At 36.6% G+C, this 23,156-nt stretch overlaps 5 protein-coding genes across 5 annotated transcripts; 2 read left to right on the top strand and 3 right to left on the bottom strand.

The window, feature by feature from the left end:
• Positions 1-940: 940 nt before the first annotated feature.
• Positions 941-4,730, bottom strand: LOC130749809 (uncharacterized). Its single transcript, XM_057603175.1, has 8 exons — positions 4,545-4,730; positions 4,280-4,335; positions 2,964-3,107; positions 2,187-2,260; positions 2,030-2,084; positions 1,892-1,954; positions 1,664-1,791; positions 941-1,319 (listed from the first exon to the last, which is right to left on the bottom strand). Exons 1-8 carry the CDS (start codon positions 4,591-4,593, stop codon positions 1,241-1,243), a joined length of 648 nt encoding a protein of 215 aa, XP_057459158.1. The 5' UTR covers positions 4,594-4,730; the 3' UTR covers positions 941-1,240.
• A 2,877-nt stretch (positions 4,731-7,607) lies between these two features.
• LOC130749807 (uncharacterized) lies at positions 7,608-13,511 on the top strand. The gene is made up of 7 exons (XM_057603174.1): positions 7,608-7,955; positions 8,590-8,736; positions 8,925-9,023; positions 10,202-10,393; positions 10,522-10,641; positions 12,353-12,424; positions 12,980-13,511. Exons 1-7 carry the CDS (start codon positions 7,677-7,679, stop codon positions 13,202-13,204), a joined length of 1,134 nt encoding a protein of 377 aa, XP_057459157.1. The 5' UTR covers positions 7,608-7,676; the 3' UTR covers positions 13,205-13,511.
• A 938-nt stretch (positions 13,512-14,449) lies between these two features.
• Positions 14,450-17,912, bottom strand: LOC130749806 (L-type lectin-domain containing receptor kinase S.4-like). The gene has a single exon (XM_057603173.1). The coding sequence runs from the start codon at positions 17,603-17,605 to the stop codon at positions 15,560-15,562; it is 2,046 nt and encodes a 681-aa protein (XP_057459156.1). The 5' UTR covers positions 17,606-17,912; the 3' UTR covers positions 14,450-15,559.
• A 1,151-nt stretch (positions 17,913-19,063) lies between these two features.
• Positions 19,064-21,686, top strand: LOC130744055 (uncharacterized). Its single transcript, XM_057596248.1, has 4 exons — positions 19,064-19,951; positions 20,030-20,437; positions 20,517-21,194; positions 21,277-21,686. The coding sequence occupies exons 1-4, from the start codon at positions 19,309-19,311 to the stop codon at positions 21,684-21,686; spliced, it is 2,139 nt and encodes a 712-aa protein (XP_057452231.1). The 5' UTR covers positions 19,064-19,308.
• Positions 21,687-21,829: 143 nt separating this feature from the next.
• On the bottom strand, positions 21,830-22,842 carry LOC130744054 (protein MAIN-LIKE 2-like). The gene is made up of 2 exons (XM_057596247.1): positions 22,025-22,842; positions 21,830-21,932 (listed from the first exon to the last, which is right to left on the bottom strand). Exons 1-2 carry the CDS (start codon positions 22,840-22,842, stop codon positions 21,830-21,832), a joined length of 921 nt encoding a protein of 306 aa, XP_057452230.1.
• Positions 22,843-23,156: the final 314 nt, after the last annotated feature.

The following is a 23,156-nucleotide window of genomic DNA, read 5'->3' as shown; positions in this document are numbered from 1 at the left end:
AAGTAGAGAGAATGATAAGCCAATAATGAGAAGCCACGAGTGAGGACACTTGATAATTCTCTAACTGAGATATGAGAAAACCCTAGGTAAGAGAATAGCTCACAACTTTTTATCAAGACTAATCAAATGATTTATGAATGAGATTTACAAAGGAGGTGCCTAACGCTATAAGCCCAACTTGACCCAATTAGAGGTTATCCCTCCCATGTAAAGCCTACAAACTAAAATACTATTGAGCCAGAGACCTAATTATTGAAATCTAAGTAGGTCAGAATACAAGCCCAAATGAAATACTATTAAAGAAGAAAGTACAATACTAGAAAATAGTGAACAAATCCAAAGAGTTTAAGAAAAGTCTTTAACTCTTGGATCCTCTAAATTTGCACTAGCTTTATTGGAAATCAAGTTTTCAACATGGATTCTAATACTCCTTCAAGTGTCATGTCTTCCATTGTCATGCATTTCTAGACTATCATGTCTGATTTGAGAACATCCACATCATGGCATGTCACCCCTCTCAGCTGTTTTTTTTTTAATTTATAATAAAAGAGCATTAGCCATGGGGAATCAGACAATGTACCATATGAACCAACTACGTTGTGATGATGTCTTTTATTTGATTATGAAGGTTCAACTAACAATATTAATCAATTTATTTTATATGATTTGAAAGTTTCATTAGTTCAATGTCCAATTCAACTTTTGAAATATTGATATAAAATATTTTAAACTATCTGAAAAATATTTTCCACACTTTTTATCAAATTACTTATTAAATATAACTTTAATTTTATCTAAAATTCTTATTAATTTCAAAATATTTTATCAACTATTTAACAAGTTATATGCCATGTATATATCCTTTGGGAAATGATTGCTAATAGATATAATTTTTAACTATTCAAGAGGCATAAGAACTTTTCATATCCAAGCGAGGGAATGACTCTTAAAACTTATTAGTGAATAAAACATGGATTTAACAAGTTACATGTTTGACAATAAGACAATTGAACTGTAAATTCATATAAAAAGGTCATGCCTCAGATGACCTCCCTTGCAAAAGATACGGGGACACCTCAAATATCATGACATACCATAACTTGAAGAAAAGGGGGGAAATACAAGATATGCATTCCCCACTCTATATGGCAACAGTACACTTAAATTATCCACATTTCTCACTCATAGACTTCAAAGGAAGTTCAATTAGATGAAAGGTACATGTTACATTTCTCCCAATCTATTGTAACTCATATGATGAAAAACTGAAACCTGATCTTCCATCATTTGTGGATTTCAACTCAAGCTTCTGGAAGGGGCTGCAAAGCGAGTTTTATGTCAAAAAACTTTCTAAAGATGTAAAAACCAGAATGAATGGTCATACAGAAGAATTTGACAGATCTAAAATGAAGGATGTATTTTAGAGAGGTAAGTGCAAAGTTATAACTACTGACGAGACAGTAAAATTCAACAACTTAATGATTGGTTATGCCCATGCATGTATGTATGTTATCATAATCTCATTGTCAAATTCTCAATCACAAGTTCCCTTAAAAGTCCATTCAAAAAATACAAAATGATCAGAGAATCACATGCGAAAGATATAAATGACTAATAGGTCTAATGAAATGCAGGTTGAAGAATCGGTAGAAGAAGAGCTCACCTGCTATTAGGATCATAATAGAACCCACTGATAGAGCCATCGCTGCAAGAGAAACAAACATAGTAAAAGCCAGCAATAGTTAACCCACAGTCAGTTCCAACATTCACAAAGTACTGCTCTTTCCATCTCTGCAACAAAGAACATAATGCAATTATCACACTTTTCATTACACAGAAATGAATGAACTCTTTCGATGCTTTCATTTTGTATTATTGAAAATCAATTTACCATGAATATGTAAGGATAGTTGCTTAGGTCCAAATTCTTGCCACCATCTAACTCCACTTGGCCCTGGAAAGCTGAAGTGTGTTAGAAATATTACATGCGATGTATTTTGCTGACGACACCAAAGTATAGGTCTTTTACCAATATGGGAGAAAAGGATGGAAACTTAGTCCAGTGCCTTATATCATCCTCTGGTCTGAATAAAAAGAAAAAGGAAGCAAACATAAGTGAGCATCATCGGCATTTTTCAAATTAAGCTCCTTATGCTCGACTTAATTGTTACTCCATAATAACGTACGCTGCCTCCCATTTGCCAGTGAAGAAAGTATAATTCTTGATATCAACAATCTCCCCTTCCCAGAATGTTACTACCTGATATAAATCATTAAAAACAAAGTGAAATCGTGGTGAATTTTCTATCTTTCTGAAAACCTCCAAGAACAAAAAATCAGGGGATATAAGGCAAAAAATCAGAAAAAAATAGTTGGTTTATTTAATATATTTTCTCTACATGACAACACCATTAAAGAAAATTTTGATTCTTGAAGCAGGAATAGTATATATTTCAGTATTCTCAATTTAAAATTGCATTGAAGTTAAATCCTGCTGAACTTATTAGGCCCTGTAATGAATAAAAAAATATGCTATGCCAAAAGCGTAGAAACTAATTAATGTCTGGATCATATTGGTCACTGCAGCAACATAAAATCAGAAGAGTGGTTATGAACTAAGCAAATTAATAATAAAGAGTGTAAATAGCTATGACAGTTTCTAGGACACTGTAGGCTAACAACAATGTTAGAATTCAAAAGGCCAGTTAGACACTTTAGTACTTAACAAATATCACTGCATACCACCAAATGGAAGTTGAAGAAACATAAATCTACAGATTATATAAAACTGATAGGTTAATCTGATTAAAATCTTCTACAGATTAGTGGTGTCCTAAATCTACAGATTAACACAACAAATATTTCAAATTAAACTAGAACCAAAATCATAAACATGCATTATTTTTTAAGGAGAAAAGTGGTTGCTATTCTGTCTCTATTCTTAAGGAATATAAACTATTTACCGGCGTGTCTGCCATAGGAACATTAAGAGCCTCCATGGTGCCACATAGATAACCATGCTCTAGGTCACATCCTTGTATACGGACATTTACTCTCCATGCTTCATCCTTTTGTAGGCTTGAAACATTCTGAGTGCCAGAAAAGGCCTGCAAATATAAACACCTTGAGCATGTACAGTACTATAACTTCAAACTAATAAGAATTACAGGCTGAAAGACCTAAGATGTGAAATGTAATTAAGCGGTTTAAAAGTTGAAGTTGTTCTCTATATGACTATGAAACATCGGTACAGCAACCAGAAAGCCGTACAATACGCGCATATATGTACCCAACACAGCAGGATTCTTCCCTTTTTCACATCAAAATCTGAAATAGTTGATATTGGTTGCAAGTATTGGCCTCCAAACCCAAACATCTTAGGCTTGAAAATTCAGCAAAACAAGCGTTAGGCTATGCTTCCAGAAACTTCAGAATCAGTTATAAGCTCTCTATTCCCTAATCCTATTTGAGTAGTGAAATAAAAGAGTCTCCCCTGGCCAAGATAAAGAATTGCAGACCACAATACCCTTCAAATAACTAAATGCAAGTAACTATAACTGGTAGGGATAAAAATATGAAGATAAATTGAAAATGAACATTTTATGGATAAGTAAGGTCATTTCACTCCACTCTATCTTTCTCACTGCACTCTACCTTTCTCACCTGTCCCTAGCAGAACTGCTGCTTGAAATGAACTTATATGCCAAGCAAAGAACTGTAAACCCACTCTAATGAGTGTGACAGAGGTTTTAGTAATTCTCTCCCTCACCAATAGCTGACAGTGACACTACATCATCCTTACAATAGGTACCAATCATAACATTTAATGCTGCCATTGAGATTCGATATGCTCTCAACCACATTTACCCAATGAAAGGCAGAACCAGGCACTTTGAAATAAGTTATAAATATAATAGATTATAATGTAACATTAATCTAGTCCCAGACAGTAGTCAAAATCTCGATTCAATCCCTTACTCTAACGATTATGCAATTAAAATTCACCTGAGTGATTAAATTATTAAAATCTATCACATAATCATTGTATGGCTAAATCTGACCTTACATGTGATTAAATTGTATAATAGCACATTAATCCCGATAATAGCTTGACCACTGCCTAAACGTGATCCGTTTCACAAAACCCCTAATTTTTTTGCAGCCAAACCCAATTTCCCAACCAGATTTTTCAACCTTCTATCCCATAATCCCCATTTACTTCAAGATCCACACAAAGTCTAGCAGATCAAATATGATGAACAAAAACATGGGAAAGTACCTGCCCAACACGTAGAAGACTACAAGATTGAAATGAACCACGCCTAGCATTTGGACCTAAACAGAAACCATCAAAAAATACATGAAGAATTCAACAGCAGCATTCAAAAACAACAAAACACATAGAGTTAAAATGAGGTAAAATCCGAACATACCCACTAACCAAAAATCAGAGAAGAACACAAAATGGAGAAGAAGTTTCAATTTTTTTGACAATTTACAGCATGATGAGAAATGATGAACGATGAGAATGAAAGGGTAGTTACCGAGAACTGTTTGAGAAACGGCGACGTTTTCCAATACTCTGACAGGCATGATCCTGTGGCGTGATGGAGGGAGGTAGCGGAACCGAATTTTTCTCTGTGAAAATTTGGGACAGACACGAACGAAACCTCTGTTAGCTTTGCACGAAAACGAGAAACATACAAGAATAAACTACAAGAAACAAACACAACTTACAGAAACCATTTTCTAATTCATTTTTCACAAATACAAAAATAATCTTTTGATTTAATTTATATATACATAATGTATAGAGTTTTACATATGTATCTAATTACATTTTTCCATTTTTCACTTTAAATTTTTTAGAAATTTAACATTAATCATGATATGATAAATTGATGAATTTTGATCGGTTGATTATGTAAAACTTTTTCAAATTATTAGTGCATGCAGCAGTGCTATATGACACGAGATTGGTATGCACAAGAGTGCACAATTACAGTTTCTGGCGGTTTCACCGCCACAAACATACAGTGTCACAAAATAAAATTAATTTTACATTTTCTGGCGGTAGAATATGCACCTCGTGCACTTTTCACGACAAACATGTCGTGTCATACATCATTTTCCTTATAATTAAACTAATTTTTAATGTGATTTTGGTAATAGTGGTTATAATGGAAATTAATTTTTTACATATTTCTCATGTGTATAAAAAATATTTATATACATGAGGAAAACATTAACAAAAATATATAAAAGCAATGTCGGTGTAAAATAATTGATATTAATTTTAAATGGTCTAAAGACAATAATGATTGTTTGGTATGTTGTATAAAATAAAGCCAGATAATATCAAGACCGATAAGTTAAGGCCTCATAAAAATCTAATGTTATATTGCGTTTGGACATTCATTGTATAATTTATTATATTATTTAAATTAATACAATCATATGTGTTGGTGGAGGTGGAAAGTAGTGGTGATGGTGGTGGTGGTGGTGGCGGTGGGTGGTGGTGGTGATGATGGCAGTGGAGTTGGTGGTGGAGGTGATGGTGGCGATGGAGGAAGTGGTGGTTGTGGCAAGAAATTCAGACCATCATTCAATTCTTGAGCACTTTGCCAACTTTAGTCTCACTTTCTCTAACACTCTAACTAATAAATGAGGAATCCTTAGAATACTTGGTTGGGAGAAGTCCTTAGAATACTTGGTTGGAAGAAGTCATGTCTAATACTTGGTGTAGGAGAAGTTCTTGATAATTGTTTAGTGAAATCTTGGTTAAGACAAGTACTGGACGTAACATCATCGTTTGTGGGTGAACCAAGATATATTGCTTGTTTTATATCATTTATTACTTCATGCACTTATCTGTTGCACCAAACGATTGCGAAAACGTTGAAAACTTATAATCGTTTGAAAACTCAAGTTTTAAAATAACACAATTCAAACCCTCATTTTTGTGTTATATTATTGTTTCTAAGAAATGCCCTATGAGTCAAAAGCCCTAATGACCATGGGCAATAGGGTCTTATTACTTTGTTTTATTTTCTTCTTTTCCTTTGTTTTTATCATTTTTGGTCCCATATAGTGTTGTTAGGAATTAGTTTATGTCTTTTTGGATTTTCAACATGGTTATTTACCTTTTATTGATTTCTTTCACTTTTAGGCCTTAGTTTTGGTTAATAAGGTCTTAGTCTCTAAAGTATTGTTCAGGACTTCTCCTAAGATCTTTTTCAAGATAGTTTGGCTCTACAAGGTTCTCTTCTCACAAGAGGGATAGTAGAAAATGCTAAGCACATGAACTACAAAAGTGTTTGAGAGGATTTGACTCTGGTGTGTACTTTGAGTTCTAAATTTAGAGAGATTAGAGTATGAGAATTTGACTCTTGGGTATTTCTCTTAGACTAAGTGATGACTTTTCTTTCTTGATTGCTTGATAAAGAATGTAAGTTAGACGTTCAAACTTGTTTTCTAGTTTCTGAAAATCTTCAAGTCCTCCTTTTATACATCAAGAGCTTCTAGGGTTTGTTGATAGCCGTTGGAGCGTGTAGAGCATCTTAAGTTCTAGTCGTTGGATCAAACAGTCTTCTCGTTAGGTGCATTAAATACATTGTGTCATTTTGCTGAGGCAAATTGCTACAAAGTGTATTTTGTCAGTTGGTTGGTAGCATATGCAGCATCATTCCTATCCTTTAGTGAGAGAAAGAGGAAACTTGATTTTGACAATGTTGTATTTGTTTCCTTGATTAGTGTGCTTTGTAGAGTAATCACGTGAATCTTTGCACTTGATTTTTTCCTCAAGAATGTTAGAGACTTCTTCAATTTGACCATGACGCTCTTTCTTTAGACATTATCTTCATTAGTCAGCTTTGAGATAGACGATGAAAATCTTCATTGAGTATAATCTTCTCTTTTGTCAGACGATATAGCATATTTGACTTTTCTTTTGCTTGTACAGTTTTCCTTGTAGTTTTGACTTTTCTTCTCTTGAATGAAACGTCTTCTTGTCTTATCTTGCACTTTGGACATCAGACGATGAAGGATGCGAGTCATGAGTGTTGTTTCCTGAAATATAATTCATATGAATTTTAACCATTACACCTATACTCTTAAAAATTGTTATCATTTAAAATATGATAAACGATGTACTCAGTGTTTGAACTTAGCATTTCCTTGTGTGAAGCTTTTTGACCCTAATCCACGTGGGCTATGACCGAGCTAGAGCATGTGGATCAAATCGACTGCTCTAGTGGCGGTGGTTGTGGTGGTGGCGGTGGGTGGTGGTGATGATGACAATGGAGTAGGTGGTGGTGGTGGAGGTAATGGTGGCGGTGGAAGCAGTGACAGTTGTGGCAGTGGTGGCGATGACGATGGTATCAATAGTGGCGGTAATGGTGAAGGGTGGTGGTTGTAGCAGTATATTAAATAATTTCAAGTAACTTATTCGTTACAAATTATATTAGGTCTTATTCATTGTGAATTAATGTATAGCATAAACTTTACAACTTTTAAATGTAAGAAAAAATACATTTAATTTGTTAGAAGAAAGTGAAGGAGGCAAACATTTGAAACCAAAAGAATTGTAACGATAGGTTTGGTTGGTTAAACCCTACAAAACAAAAAATAATACTCTAGAAACTTGGGCAGGGTTTTTACTTTTTAGGTTGAAAGGCATGTTCATGTTGGCAGCAACAAAACCATTACTAAGCAATTTCCATTATTTCCACAGGCAGTGTCACTTCACTCTTCCGCTTCTTCTAATGTCAAATCCAGGAACTCCAACTAGGGTTTCTGCATCCTTCTACTCTTCTTCCTCTCCCGTTCACGCGCCCCTCAAGCGCGTCGGCACCCACAATGGATCCTTTCACTGTGATGAAGCCCTTGGCTGCTTCATGATTCGCCTCACCAACAAGTTCTTCAACGCTGAAATCGTTCGCACTAGAGACCCCCAGGTTCCCCTCTCAATCCCAATCATTTTCCCTTTTTTTCTTGTTTGGTTGCTCAGAAAAATGGGAATTTTTTATTTGTTTTTGTTTGGTTGCTGAGAAAGTGTGGTTTTTTTGGGGTCTGGTTTGATTAGCAAACGTGGGTTTTCTTTTTGGTCAATGAAAAGTATGAGCTTTTTTGGGGGGTTTGTTTGATTGGAACATATGTTTTTGATTTTTCTTTGGGTGCTGATAAAATGCCAATTTTTTTTTCTGGAATTTTAATGAAGTATGAGCGACCCAGTGAGGTATTCATTTGTTTGGGAAGTGTTTCGATGCTTAGATGTAGTCATTGAGCCAAAAAATGGAGTCACTTTTACGATTTTACGTGTGCCTGTGTGTGGTTGTTGAGAAAATGTGGACAAGGGTGAAGTTTTGTTATTGTTTGGGGAGTTTTTAGCGCTATGTTGTAGTCAGTGATCCCATAGTGGGAGGGGCAGTTGAAATTGAATTGGAGAGATGTGTAAGAATTGATCTTGTTGCATTGCAGGTGTTTGCTTTTTGGTGGTTCTGTTTGTTTAGCAACTGAATGGGCTGTAACTTTTTGTCCTTATTAATATCTGGTTGAAGTTTTTATTTAAAATGGATTGTGGATCTACAGGTGTTGGAGGGTCTTGATGCTGTTCTTGATGTTGGGGGAGTGTATGACCCCTCCCGAGATCGGTATGATCATCACCAGAAAGGATTTGTGGAGGTTTTTGGGCATGGTTTCTCCACTAAATTGAGTAGTGCTGGTCTTGTCTATAAGGTAAATTTCTCATATAAACATCCCATTTTAGTTAAGGTTTTATCACTTCAGGCCTAAGTTATTTACTTCATTTGCGTGGTGCTGAATTCCTCAGTTTTAGTACAATTGCCAATTGTTTATGGGAAGTTTTATTTTGAATATGAATCAACCTTGATAATTATATTTTACCTTTGTTTTTATGTCTCTAGCATTTTGGAAAGGAGATCATAGCTAATCAACTTAAGGTAGATGAAGAGCACCAAGATGTGCATTTCATATATTTGGCTGTTTATAGGAGCTTCATGGAGGTAATAACTTTTAAAATGTATTATATACTCTATACTCTATAGGGCCTTGCTTGCTTTAGTTATTTTCTAAGTATTGTTTCATTTGAATTATCATGTTCTTCTTATTGAGAAAAGTATGAATAGAGGATACATAGTGGAGATTCATCAGGAGAGTGAGTGAATGCTGAAAGGAATAATACATTCTTCATTTGTTCTTGCACTGGGCTTGTGAGTGCTTTCAAATAAAGTCTATCTTTTATCTGTATCATATCCAGTTTCAAACTAGCATGATTGGAGTAGACAGAGAAATAATATTAAGGAACTACAAAAATTAAATTGTACGTCTTAATACAATTGTATCTTGGTTGGTGTGGTAAATAATGTGAATAGCACAGTTGTCAGGATTGTTCTCTCAACATTTTCAACTGTCGGCATTGTTTATGATGAATGATTCAATTTTTTCTTTGTTAAAATATGTCAATAACTATGTGATAATGTTGTCTGCCTAGCTTTCTTCATTGTGGGCATCTGGATTCTAGAGTAACTGGTGTTGAAATTTTAGGGTTTTAGGTGATGAAGAAAGGAAGATAGTGTGACACAGAAGACATTATCCCTGGTTTATACCAATACTAGTCTCATAATCCTAATCAAATATGGAAACAAATCAGGATATGTAATGAAACATGGAAACAACTCCTAATTCCTAAATCATTCAAGATACTCTAGATTGCTAAGACATTTTCTGGATATTCTAACAAGTAGGACCTGTGGCAGTAATTTGGGGATGTACCCATCTGTTTTCTTCAGCGCCAACATCATTGCTGATAAAGTTTGTTGTGAGTGCTGACATACTTTATGGTTTTTTTGAACTCTGCGGTGAATTTTTGTTTCTTTGGTAGATGGAGGCATACACCTGCCTATTGTGTTTGTATATTGTGAATGGGCCTTCATTTTTTTGTGATTCTTTAAAGAATGGCTTGGTTGAAACTTGAAAGAGAACTTCAGCTTATGTTATGGGATACTCAACTAAGAACCAAAAGTTCTTTGATTTAATTTGCTAAATGCCTACAAATGGCTTATGGGACTATTGGTGCTTTTGGGCTTTGTCAGTCCTCTTAAAGTGACTGATCAGTGTATCAAAATATGTTCTGGTGGTATGGGAGGTTATGATAATTGGTATTCTTGTTTAATTATATCAGGCAATTGATGCTGTCGACAATGGGATCAATCAGTTTGACACAGACCAGCCTCCAAAATATGTGAATAATACTCATTTATCCTCAAGAGTAGGAAGGTTAAATTTGGATTGGACAGATCCTGATCAGTCACCTGAAAAGGAAAATGAGGCCTTTCAACGTGCCATGGCTCTTGCTGGCTCTGAGTTTCTGGATGTGAGTATTCACTGCTCATGCCCTTTCTTTTCATGCCCTAATATGAGTAAATAGATTTAAATTTGTTCTTTCTTATTTTACCTTTTGCTTTGATTTGTGAACAAGTTCCCTCCCTTGGCTTCTTGCAGAGTGTGCGATTTCATGTAAACTCATGGTTACCAGCAAGGTCAATTGTAATGGAGACTATTGCAGCTAGACAATCTATTGATCCTAGTGGAGAAATTATAGTTTTGAATAAATTCTGCCCTGTGAGTTGATTATTCTTGTCTCCCTCATCCATCTTTTTGTGTAACATTTGAACTTTTCTCATTGAAATTTTGAATAATATGTAATTTAGAAATCATGATTTGAATCTTGAACATGTATTTTGACTGACATCTTGAATGATTATGTTTAAAAATATTCTTAGAGCATTTCCATGTAAAAAAATTAATTTGCAGAAATTACAATTTTTAGTCCATTTATTGAATAAGGTAATCCTGAATTATGACTTGAAGCTTGAAATAGTATCGAGACTTCCATCTTGAACATTTCTTTTGATGAAAATGGATTTTTTTGTATTGTTTTCATACTAATTTTCATGTAAATATTTAAAGTAGATGCACTGGGTGTGGTCTGCAATATTATTAAAAGTAAGAACCACTGAATTTTACCAGTCACAAAACCTGCTGTAATGTTTTATGGGACTGAATGTTGAGCGGTAATAAGCCAACAAGAAAGTAAGCTTAGTGAGTAGAGATTCGAGTGTTCAAATGGATAACTGTCATTACAGGGAAAAATGGGTAGCTCCCATTGTAGAGAAGATAGTAGAGTCTTAGGTGGTTTGGGCATGTGCAGAGAAGACTTTCAGAAGTACCTGTAATGGGTGTTGGCTACATGGTAGAGTCTTGTCTTAGGTGGTTTGGGCATGTATAGAGAAGGCCCGCAGAAGTACCTACCTGTAAGGAGTGTTGACCACATAGTAATTGTAAGGAGTGTTGACCACATAGTAATTGTAAGGAGTGTTGACCACATAGTAGTGGGTAGAGGGAGGCCTGGGAAACCTATAGGCTAAATCATTTAGAGGAATTTAGAGCTAAATATATTTGTTGATTTAATACTATATGACAATATTGTGGTGTAGATTGATTCATGTAGCTGACCTCATCTTGTGGAAAAAAACTTAAATGATGATGACATTGTTGCGAAATAGGATTTCATGATCTATTTATTGAAAAGTTTACAACCTAGCTGGTCATTATTAGGGCCTCTGGCTGCTTTTTCCCTCTCAGCTCTATATCTTTAATCCAATGTTGTGTGATTTGTACTCACAACATTTCGGGCACTCAAGCGAATCCCCTTCTAACCTCAAGCTTTTAACAGTATGTTTGTAATCTCTCATTGCATACGACTATCTCCACTACTAAAAACAGAAATAAATTAGAAAGAATAAGAAAGAAAAAGGCTTTCTACATATATGTTGTCCAAAACAAAGTTTTTTATCAGTTGTAGCAAAGAAAAAAACTTCATAGAAGTCGAAATATGTAGGAATAGATATGTCTTGATACTTCTTTTCCTATGGATAGAAGATCCAATACATAAAGGAAGCACAATGAAGATCAACTAACAAGTTTTCAGTCGATACAGTAGTATTAGGAATCCTAACTAGTAACTACTAACCATTTAGCAAATCAACTTCCTTGATGCCTTGGAGACTTAGCTGTTGGGTAACAACTAAATTAGTGTGTTGAGATTACTATTTTTTTACTTCCCATTAAAATTAACATAATGACTCTCAACAGACTCATACTGTTTTATGGCCTAGAATGATCATCTCTTGGCCAATTTCCCATTATATATGGAATATTTTTTTTGAAAATTTTCTCCTTATAATATTCCCATTTCTTTATCTTCCCTGCGTATTAACTGCATTGTACTGCATAGTGACAGAGGATATTAAATTATTTTTTTCTTCTGCAGTGGAAACTTCACTTATTTGAGCTCGAGGGGGAGTTGAAAATTGATCCTCCAATCAAATATGTCCTGTATGAGGTATGTATTTGTTTTCATTTTCCATTTCCCATTCTATGATTTTAGTCTTCATAGAGTCTCAACTCTCAAAAGGGCCTGATGATTGATGTTTTAGAATGATCGGTAAATTGTGCCTTTATTGGCTTTGTTTTGGTCCAATAGAGCTCAATGAAGAATGAGAAATCTAAAATGTTCTTCATGAACTGAAATCAAAAGGACCTGTATTTATCGTGTGCTTTTTCTATTTCACGGGCTCTAATCCTGGAACTGGAACTAAAACCACATAATGTGGGTCAAGCCTAATAGTTGTTTAAGCTGGATTATAATTTGAGTTTACCTGCACTTCAATCTTTAAATTGGACTTAATATTGAGCTAAAGATTCGTACATACATAAAACACATTTTTTTAGATTTCCACTGTAGTTCTCCTTATAAAATACTTTACAATATCACCTCTACCTGAATTTTCCTACTGCCTGCCTCATTAAGGTTGCTTGGTGGATAGATCTCATATTAAGGCTCTATTAACACATCAGCTAACTGCTCTACATGTACCTATGTCAATGTTGTTTGCAGGACGAGAGAAGCAAACAGTGGCGAGTGCAGGCAGTTGGAGTATCTCCTGATAGGTTCGAGAGCCGAAAGGCTCTACCGTCACAGTGGCGAGGTTTAAGGGATGATGATTTGTCAAAGGAGTCTGGCATTCCTGGCTGTGTATTTGTGCACATGAGTGGATTTATTGGCGGAAACCAAAGTTTTGATGGAGCCTTGGCCATGGCAAGAGCTGCTTTGAAGATGTAGGCTAAGGATCATGATGGGTCAAATATAATTTTGCATCTTTTACAGTACAATTTGCTGATTACATTGATTCACAGATGGGGACTGGGAACTGTGGCTTAAATATAGTTATGTATTAACTTTGCTGATGTGGGTCTGTTTTATTTGTTTCTTTAATAGTTTTAGCATGGTATAATGCTTTCTGGGTCCTCTTGATCATTGTCATTGATTTTGTTATCAGGATGTTGGCCTATAACACCAATTTCTTTGTCTATTTTGTACACTTAGAGGGGGATAGAACTTCAGAGTATGATAGTCATTCCTTTAAGCACTTTTCTGTTGCCTAATTCTCATCTAAAATTTGTTAATATTTCTGAAAAACTAGAAAAAGAAGAAACCCTTTAAAACAAGGGTTTTGTTGATACTTGATACATTCACATTCATTCTCTTTCAACTCATTTTTTCTAACTATATATTTCTTCTTTTCTATTCACATCACTCATAATCTCTCTTTGTCTTACATCCATGTCTTTGGGTGTGGGTGAAATTGAGGTGTGAATGAATTTTTATTGTTAAAATAATATATTTCTTTTAACCATTTGTAGTTATAGGCATCCACCAATTAATTTTTATATCATTTAGGGTCAAAGGCTACCTTTTCAATTGCACCCGTTTTACTTTAATCATGTGTTCCAATTGAAGAAGTTTATTCTCTTTCAGTGGGCATGACAGCTGCAATCTTTTGTAGCCAATCATGCCTGAAAGTTGATTATCAAGTAAGTGAGCAATGACCAATTCTCAGCCGACCAAAGAAAATGCGTTGGTCTCTTCCTTTAATGGCTAAGCACTTAGAATGTACCATGGTATTCAAATATTGCTGTTCCTGCTATGTATTGGAGCAAGTAACTATAAAAAGTAAGGGGACAGCTTCCACTATGAAAACTAGACGCAATATTTTCTGGCTTCTTTTCGTTTGTTTTTTTTTCCCTCTTCCTTCCAAAGTCTATTTCCTTTGAAAGTGGAAGAAAACTTGCATTTATATTTTCATTTTTCAGACATATTTGACTTCAGATTTTCTTTTTAAATAAATAGTGAATGAAGTCTTGCTTATTGACTTAAAACATCACCAAATCAACTATCTATAGTTTGGAACTTAAGATTTTGTCGTAATTTATTTTTTCCACTTAAATAATTTTTACAGTGTTAAAACTTGACCCAAGCATGGGGAATAGGTTGGAGGAATAAACAGTTAAACACTTGGTTTACTACCTATTGAGTTTGACGAAGTAGAACTTTTGTATCAGCTTTGAGGGCTTCAATGGGGTTCTGGTTTCCATTCCCATCATCATATTGATATGATCAATCTCCTCGCGCTCTGCCATAAGAACTTGGAGTCCGTATCATGGTGAAGGTAAGGTAACGCTGTGATTCTTGCTAAAAAAACAGACCGAACGTGTTCGAGTTATTGGCTCGTCCAAAAGTTAACCAGAGCAGTTGTCAGTTTTGGGGAACAGGTTCATGAAGATGCCTCCTTAGACATGAACAGGTTAGTCGAAAGTTTTTTTAGTGGTTGACACCATAGAATTCAATACCATACTTACTAAGAAAAAAGCTTAAAAAGTTTATTGAGTTCAATAATGGATGACAATAACAACAAATTGGAGATCGGAAATTCTCCTTTTAATATAGGATTATTTTTTTCAGCATGAATGAGATGCTTAGAGGCTGAAATAAAAAATATCAGCAACTTGGATAAATAAGATTGAGGTTACACATTTAGCCCTATTACAAAATATATGAGGAAGTTTGTCTCAGCTATCAGGTTTGGAGTTTTTTTTTCTCACTTCTTCAGAAAACACCTTAGTAATGTTGAAAAAGGAAAAACATGTGTAAAATATGCTCTAGTGGGATGAGATAGGAATTTCAAGTTGAACTGTACTAAAAAAGAGACAATTGGAGCCCTTGAAAACCAATTTGTATCATCAATTCTTAGGACACAAGAAAACTGCAGAAGTAAAAACAAAATTGTTCTTGTAACTATGTCAGAAAGGGGACAATATGAATCCAGAAAATGGAACTAGTAACAGACACAAAAGTAAAATACAAACCTCACCGTTTGGGAATTGAATTCATCATGACAAGAATTTGTCTACAGCTCTGATACAACATGTGATGATAAAACAGACCAGTATCTTGAGTATAGAAAGTATAACTCCAGGTAAAATGTAGAGAATCACCTTGTTTCTCCTCTACCAGCAACAGTAATTTGTATTTGTAATTACTTTGAACAAATATTTGTACAACAAGGAGAGACAACTGTGACTGTGAAATGTAATGGTTGATATGATAAAAAAAGAGATATAGAGAGAAAGTAATATTTTAGAAAGTGTTGTGTGAATTTCTTAACTCACTAGTAAAAGAAGAAAAACCAGAATTCAAGTCTCCATGTTTAATAGAGGAGCTTGAACTCCTCTTATCAAATGAGGAAGGTTCAACAGAGTGCAAGAATTCATCAAAACCATCCTGGTGACCTATCTCCCCTGACTTTCTCAACTCATCTGGCAAACCAACTTCACCATCCAAAAACCTCACCACCTGCCTCATGCTAGGCCTATCCGTGGCTGCATTACTTGAACACAATAGCCCCATTTTCAACACCTTGAGCACCTCACTTTCATCAAAAACACCATTTAGTTTTGGGTCCACCACATCAAGTGCTCTCCCTTCTTTATATTTCTTCCAAACCCAATCCACCAAAATCAAATCATCTGGTAATGCATTTGCCTCAATTGGTCTAAACCCACATGCCACCTCAAGTAATAGTGCCCCAAATGCAAAAACATCAGAGCTAGGAGTGGCTTTTCCTGTTCTAGAAAACTCAGGTGCCAAATAGCCTAAAGTTCCCACAACTTTTGTGGTGCTTGGGTTAGCCCCATGTTCATACAATCTTGCTAACCCAAAATCTCCTAGTTTTCCATTGAGTTCACTATCTAGAAGCACATTGCTAGCTTTCACATCCCTGTGTATCACCACCTGCTCATAGCCTTCATGTAGATACAGAAGTGCTGAAGCAACATCCTTTATGATCTTGAACCTTTGTTCCCAATTTAAGATGGTTTCCGGCTCATCAAACAAGTACTTGTCCAAGCTTCCATTAGCCATGAAATCATACACAAGGAGGAGGTCACCGCGGCGGCGACACCACCCCAGAAGCTGAACCAAATTCCGATGGCGAAGCCGGCCTATACTGGCTATTTCTGACACAAATTCCCTTAGCCCTTGTGATGAGTCATGTGAAACTCTCTTAACAGCTACTTGGGTCTTGGAATTTGGCAATGTTCCTCTATAAACTTGACCAAACCCACCTTGCCCAAGTAACTCTTTTTCCTTGAAACCTTTTGTGGCCTTCTTGAGCTCTTGGTAGGAGTATCTGTGTGGCCCAATCTCAAGCTCCCAATCTTCTATCACATCAGCATTCTTGTATTTTCTCCACATGTAAATGCCAAATAAGATAGCAGCAGAAAGTGCAAGAACAAAAAATACTGAAACTCCAATTATGACAGATGTATGTTTCTTCTTTGGCCCTGGAAGGTTTGGGAGAGAAGAGAGATCAAGGGGTGGAGCTGGTCCATTGATTTTCAAGCTCCAACCCAATACATAATGGGAGCTAGCAAGCAAACCTGTTGAAGCAGAGAACCCAACATACATAGATTCCTGAAGAATTGGTGAGAGATCTAAGGCATAGGACAAGATTGGTTTTTTGGGTTTTGAAGAAGATGAAGAAAGGGTAACACTGATAACATTTACAGCAGAATCATAATCAACCCAAGCTAGAATTGGTTTCCCACTTTGGAGAGTAAGATTTTGTTTGGAACTTGAACTTGAATCCTCAGTGAAATACCCTGCTGGGGCAGAAGCATTGGAAACCAAGTTGTTGATGTTGATTCCAACATGGTTGTCATTGATATCCTTAAACTCAAAATCTTGGACTGTGTCAAACTCAACAGCCAAGAGGTGGTTGGATAAGTTCCCAATGTTGGTTTTGTTGAGGAGACCAAGGTACTGGCTAGGAAGAGCATTGAGATCCTTGGAAGGTGAAATGGTGAAAGCCATGCCATGCCCACCAAGCTTTGGATACTCAGGGACAATAACAAGAGCAAATGAGGAAGAAAAGGAGAAAGCCTTACCATTTCTAGGGTTCTTGAATTGAAAAGGGGTTGGATGAAAAGCATGACCCATTATCTTACTTGTCTCATTTGTTAGCCTCAGTATTCCATTTTTCTCTATCTCTGCTACCCCATTCAAGGTTAGATTTTCAGCTCCAGAACCCTTGAATCCTGTATAGAGGAGATTATCAGGCTGAGGTGAAACTGGGATCAGAAGGAAGAGCAAGACAGGGAAGAGTTGAAGAAGCAGGTTGGCCATGAATGAGAGCAGAAAAAGTGAAGCAGAGATGTGGAAAATCAAGGGTTTTGATTTTGAATTACAAGTAATAATTATGGTGAATTGAAAGAGGTTGATAAGATTGAAGAATATTATTATGTTGGGGTTGGGTGAGGTGATGATATTGATGAGTGCTGAATAATATTCTGTGTAGGAATGAAGGAAAGACAGCAACTAGTTGCCAACATGTTGTGTACAGCAGTAAAGTGAAAGCTCTGAGTGGGGGAGTGCATAGTGAACAACCATCTCTCTCTCATCATTTTTTTTTGCCAAAGTTATTCTCACATCCAGCTGTCATGGAACTTATTTCTCGAAGTTCTGAGATCATATTAACTTGGTAGATCTCTCATCGCAAATATTTCTCTATGCACACTGCTCAGGAATTGAATCATGAACTAAATGCTTAAAAAACTTAACTATCTACTACTTGTTAGCAACCATCTCTCTCTCATCATTTTGTTTTGAAGCTATCCTCACTCCGGTCTTGAGACTTATCTCATGAGGTTTTGAAATCATGTTAAAAGGGCAAGTCTTTCATAATAAATGCTTATCTATACACAGTGTTTAGAAATCAAACACTAAATGCTTAAAGAGACTAATTTAATTATAAGTTGTGTTACACATAGTTTTCTCTCATCATTCTTTAAAAGTCAATGCATTTAGAACACGTTTGAATGAATACTTAAAAAAGTATTCCAATAGAAAATTAACACATTTTAATTAGTATTCAAAAGAGTTTTTTTTTGTATCTTTGAAGGTGTAAAAAATATAAAAATTTTCGGAATTTTTTTCTTTATTTAATACAAAACCAGTCTAGTGGTATTGGTAGAATGGTTTTGATAGAAATGAACTGAAAAAACATGTTTAGTTGGTGATGGATGTGCTAAGGATTGAAATAGACCAGTTAATGTATGTGTTCGCTGAACCAAACACCACTCTTTACAATACAAAGCATTTGATTAGATTCGGTCCAACTTGTCATGGGATAGAAATACAATTATTAAAGTGGACCGAAAATTAATAATAAAAAGAATGTTGGGGGCCCTACATGGAAATTAAGGAAAAATTAAATTTCATTAACACTTATTTTTAAATGGATTTGAAGGGGAGATAAGGGGGCTTTTTTTTTTTTCTGAAAGACGTGAAAAAAATTATTAATTGGAGAAAGGGGGTGAAAAAAAATAAAATTAGCTGTTTGGGGTAGTTTCTGACATGACCTTTATAGCATTCGTGAGATTCCTTGCGAATGCTAATAAGACAAAGAACTTTTCCAGAACTGAATGACATGAGTCAGAATGAATAGTAGCCATTCGCAGGCATTCCTACGAATGCTAATAAGACAAGGAGACAAGGCTGACATGAATGGCACATGCAGACAAGGGACAACCAATGACAGGCATTCGCGAGTCTTCCTACGAATGCTGTGTCGGTCAAGGAGACAAGGCTGACATGAATGGCACATGTAGACAAGGGACAACCAATGACAGGCATTCGCGAGTCTGCCTACGAATGCTGTGTCGGTCAAATACATGCATTCAAATGCTTTATTGCGAATGCATTAAAAATATAATTTTTTCCGAATCCCAGTTATAAAACCAAGCTCTCTGAATCAGATTTCTTCCCAACGCCATTTGCAAATTTTCTCCAAAACTTCATACGTTCTAATAGCTGAAAAATCACCAAAGATGGATAGGGTCATTGCTTTTGTGTTTTCTAGAGGTAGAGTTTTCAATGGCAATCAAGGTGTCATTTTTGAAGGTCAAACAAGGTCCATGCATCTCAAATGCAACATCACATTCGACCGCTTGAAGAGTAAAATCCATGAGAGGTTGAAGCTCCAAAGAAACCAAGTAATTTCTAGAGTCATTTGCAGATTTATGACTAACTCAAATCCGATCTTTTTTTCACCTCTTGAGCTAGTTGATAATCAAGATGTGAGTGTCATGATGGATGAATTTCGTCAGCAGTCTTTCATGACAACGCTAGAGTTATACGTTGATATTGCTGAAGCTGGAAGTTCATCAATACCGGCCTCAACCAATCCGATAAGTGCGCAGCAGGCATTCGCTCATGAAGCCGGTGGTAGCCGTGGCGTTGAGGAGGTTGTTCATTTGGGTGATGACACAGTGAATTTGGATGATGATTATGACTACCATGACACTGATAATGTGGATGGTGAGGAGATTGTATCTTCAGATGATCATGATGAAGATGAAAGATTGGGTGACAGAGGTGACTCGTCCGACTCGGACGAGGGTGGCTTTGACGGCAATCTCGGACCTCCTATTGGATTACCGACGCCGGTGAATGTTTCTCCCGAAACGCATGGTATGTATAGTCACTTTAACTCTTTAGGTGTTTTATTTATCCATATATCGTGTCTTGTATAAATCTTCTTTGTTACAGGCGTCCCAGCCCCATTTTGGAATGAGTCTCCACACTATTCATATATTAACTGGGAACACCCCGATGAAGAGACAGATTTCTATACTGGCGGGGATGATCAGACATCGTGGCAGCTAGGTGATGAATTATATATAAACCAGTGTTTTGAGACCAAGAAAGATGTCCAGATGGCCCTCAAGCATTATTGTTTTAAGCTAAATATAACTTATATTGTGGCTGAATCCAAACCCACATACTTTGTGGCAAGATGTCCGAATGGGTGCTCTTGGAAGTTGAGGGCCATGTGTTCTAAAAAAACTGGAATGTGGACGGTAACTAGGTGGGGCGGTCAGAATACATGCATCAATACGATAGCGTCGCAGGACCATAAGAAGATGACATCCGACTTTATCTGTTCATTCATTCTTGGTACAATATTTTCTCATGATTATTATTTTGTTACCCTTAAAAATACTTAGTAATTTATGATTTTCTTCTAATGCTGCAGAGATGATACGTACCCATCCTACTGTACCTGTTTCTCTTATTCAAGAGAGGATCACTGGTGTGCTCAAGTATAAAGTATCATACTTTAAAGCCTGGAAAGCGAAGCAGAGAGCAGTTGCACAGATCTTTGGTGACTGGGAAGAGTCATATGACTTGCTCCCTAGATGGCTGAATTATATGCTTCGGTTTTCCCCTGGGTCCTATTACGCAATATCCACAAGTGATATTATCGACTGTAATGGTAATGTAGTTGTCGGTTCAAAGACATTTAAACGTGTGTTTTGGACCTTCAAACAATGTTGTGATGCTTTCGAGTACTGCAAGCCTGTGATACAGATTGATGGGACATGGCTCTACGGCAAGTATAGTGGAACTTTACTCATTGCAACAACACAGGACGAGAACAACAATGTTTTGCCAATTGCATTTGCAATTGTCGAGGGGGAAAATCTGAGCTCCTGGTCATGGTTTCTACGCTTGATACGTATGAAGGTCACCCAAAAACAGGGTATATGTTTGATATCTGACAGACACGCTGGCATCAAGGCGGCAGTACGCAATCCCGCTAACGGGTGGCAGCCACCAAACGCTTATCATGTTTACTGCATCCGCCACATTGCCAGCAATTTTAATCGTACGTTCAAGAATCAAAAGCACAAGCTTGACCTGATCAATATGGGTAAGCCACATGCGTATATTCATTTATTCAAACTTGAATTGGTTAAATGTCAAGTTGATTGTATTTGTGTTAATATGTGCAGGTTACGAGCCTTGTCCATATCTTTTTCAGAGACAACTCCGCCGGTTTCGAGGAATAAGTCCAGCTATCAGAGATTGGATTGACCGCATCGACAATCAGACATGGAGTCGAGCATGCGATGAGGGTGGGCGTCGATACGGCCATATGACAACAAACTTATCTGAGGCCGTTAACAAAGTGTTGAAGGGTGCAAGAAATATGCCTATAACTGCATTGGTGAAATGCACGTACGGGAGGATGGTGGATTACTTTGTTCAGAGAGGTCAGGCAACAGCTCGTGAAAAGGCCGCTGGCCACATATTCTGTAAAAAGGTCATTGTAGCCATAGAAAAGAATGTTCTACTTGCAGGTGCTCATATCGTGCGCACATACAGCATCGATCCGCATACTTTGCCAACACCGTTCCGGTAGCGAATTTATAACATGATCTGGGTATGGCCTCCAGACAAACTACACATCCAAATTAGACGAAAAAAATTAAGAACATAAACATAAAATGATTGAGACAAGATATCAAAATAATATAATATTAGCGTAATATAATATTAGCATAACTAACTTACGTCTTCAGCTCTCAGTTTGTCGAGCTTGATCCGCCACAAATCAATTTGATTCGTTTGACAACCAACGTCAACACGATTTGGGTTTCTTCCCCACCTGAAATAAAATTTAGGGTATATTATTAACGGCTTATTTTGTCGCATTTATGTGAACAAATAAATATAACTTCTTGTAAATTACGTGCATACCTTCCTGCGATGGGGCAGCCGATTTGCAACATCGGTATGATTTCAGGGGCAGTCATTGGAATCCTTTCCCAAGCCCAGATTTGGAGCAAATAAGTACAACCACCGATTTCTTGTCGTTCATAACCGGTTGCATGGCATAACTCATGATAGAGAGTTGCAAGCACAGCCGAACCCCAACTGTACGTGGAGGCCAGAGCTAAATTCTCTATTAGTAGTAGATATCTTAGAGGCACATGTGATCCCGAGTGGTCGGGTAATAAGAAAGTGCCAATCAAGCGCAAAATGAATGCTCTTGCAGCAAATTCAGCTTCTGCCGGCCCAAGTGCACCTAGGTTTTGAAAATCAAAACACTGGTTTAACCATCTCATGTTTAAACAACTTCCTCTAATAGCACGTCGCGGTGGAGTGACTCCTAGCGCACGAGTAACGAGATCAGACCAGTCACACCATGTCACCCCGGTAACAGGTTGCCCATCAATATTTAATCCCAGCTGAACGGCAACATCTTGAAGAGTGATGGTGCACTCTCCAAACGGCATATGAAAGGTGTGCGTCTCGGGCCGCCAACGCTCCACCAATGCGGATATCAACACTTTGTCTTGTTTGAGAGAACCACATAGAGCGACCTCGTAAAATCCGGCCAATCGAACGTATTGTTCGATTTGTGGAGGGACACCATTCAAAGGAATGTGGGGTAATCTCAGCTTCAAGACTTTCTTACTTGTTTGGTTCCAAACATATCCCGACACATGTTTGTTTTGTTTCACCAACAACGTCGGATTTTTTGGACCCAGAGTTAGCACTGCTTCATCTGCCATTTACAAAACCTTCATGAAGTAATAACATGCAACCGAAAATTAGGCATCAAAGAAAGTTTGAGACTCATAAACAAATGATAAACTGTAATATTTGAAAGGTTAGAATGAGAGATAGAGTTAGAAATAATTACCAACAATATAGAGACTTTTACACTTGAGAGAGTTTGAGGGTAGGTAGAGCTTGAGAGGTATCAAACTTATCACTTGAGAGTTCAGAAATGAGGCTTGAAAGTTGAGAATTGAGAGAGTTGGAGAGGTGAAGTCGAGCATGCAAACTTCAACATTTCTGGGGGTCTTTTTATAGGGGTTTCAGA

The sequence above is a fragment of the Lotus japonicus genome, chromosome 3, assembly GCF_012489685.1.
Source record: "Lotus japonicus ecotype B-129 chromosome 3, LjGifu_v1.2".
Lineage (NCBI taxonomy): Eukaryota > Viridiplantae > Streptophyta > Magnoliopsida > Fabales > Fabaceae > Lotus > Lotus japonicus.
This window is presented reverse-complemented; position numbering and strand designations above follow the sequence as displayed.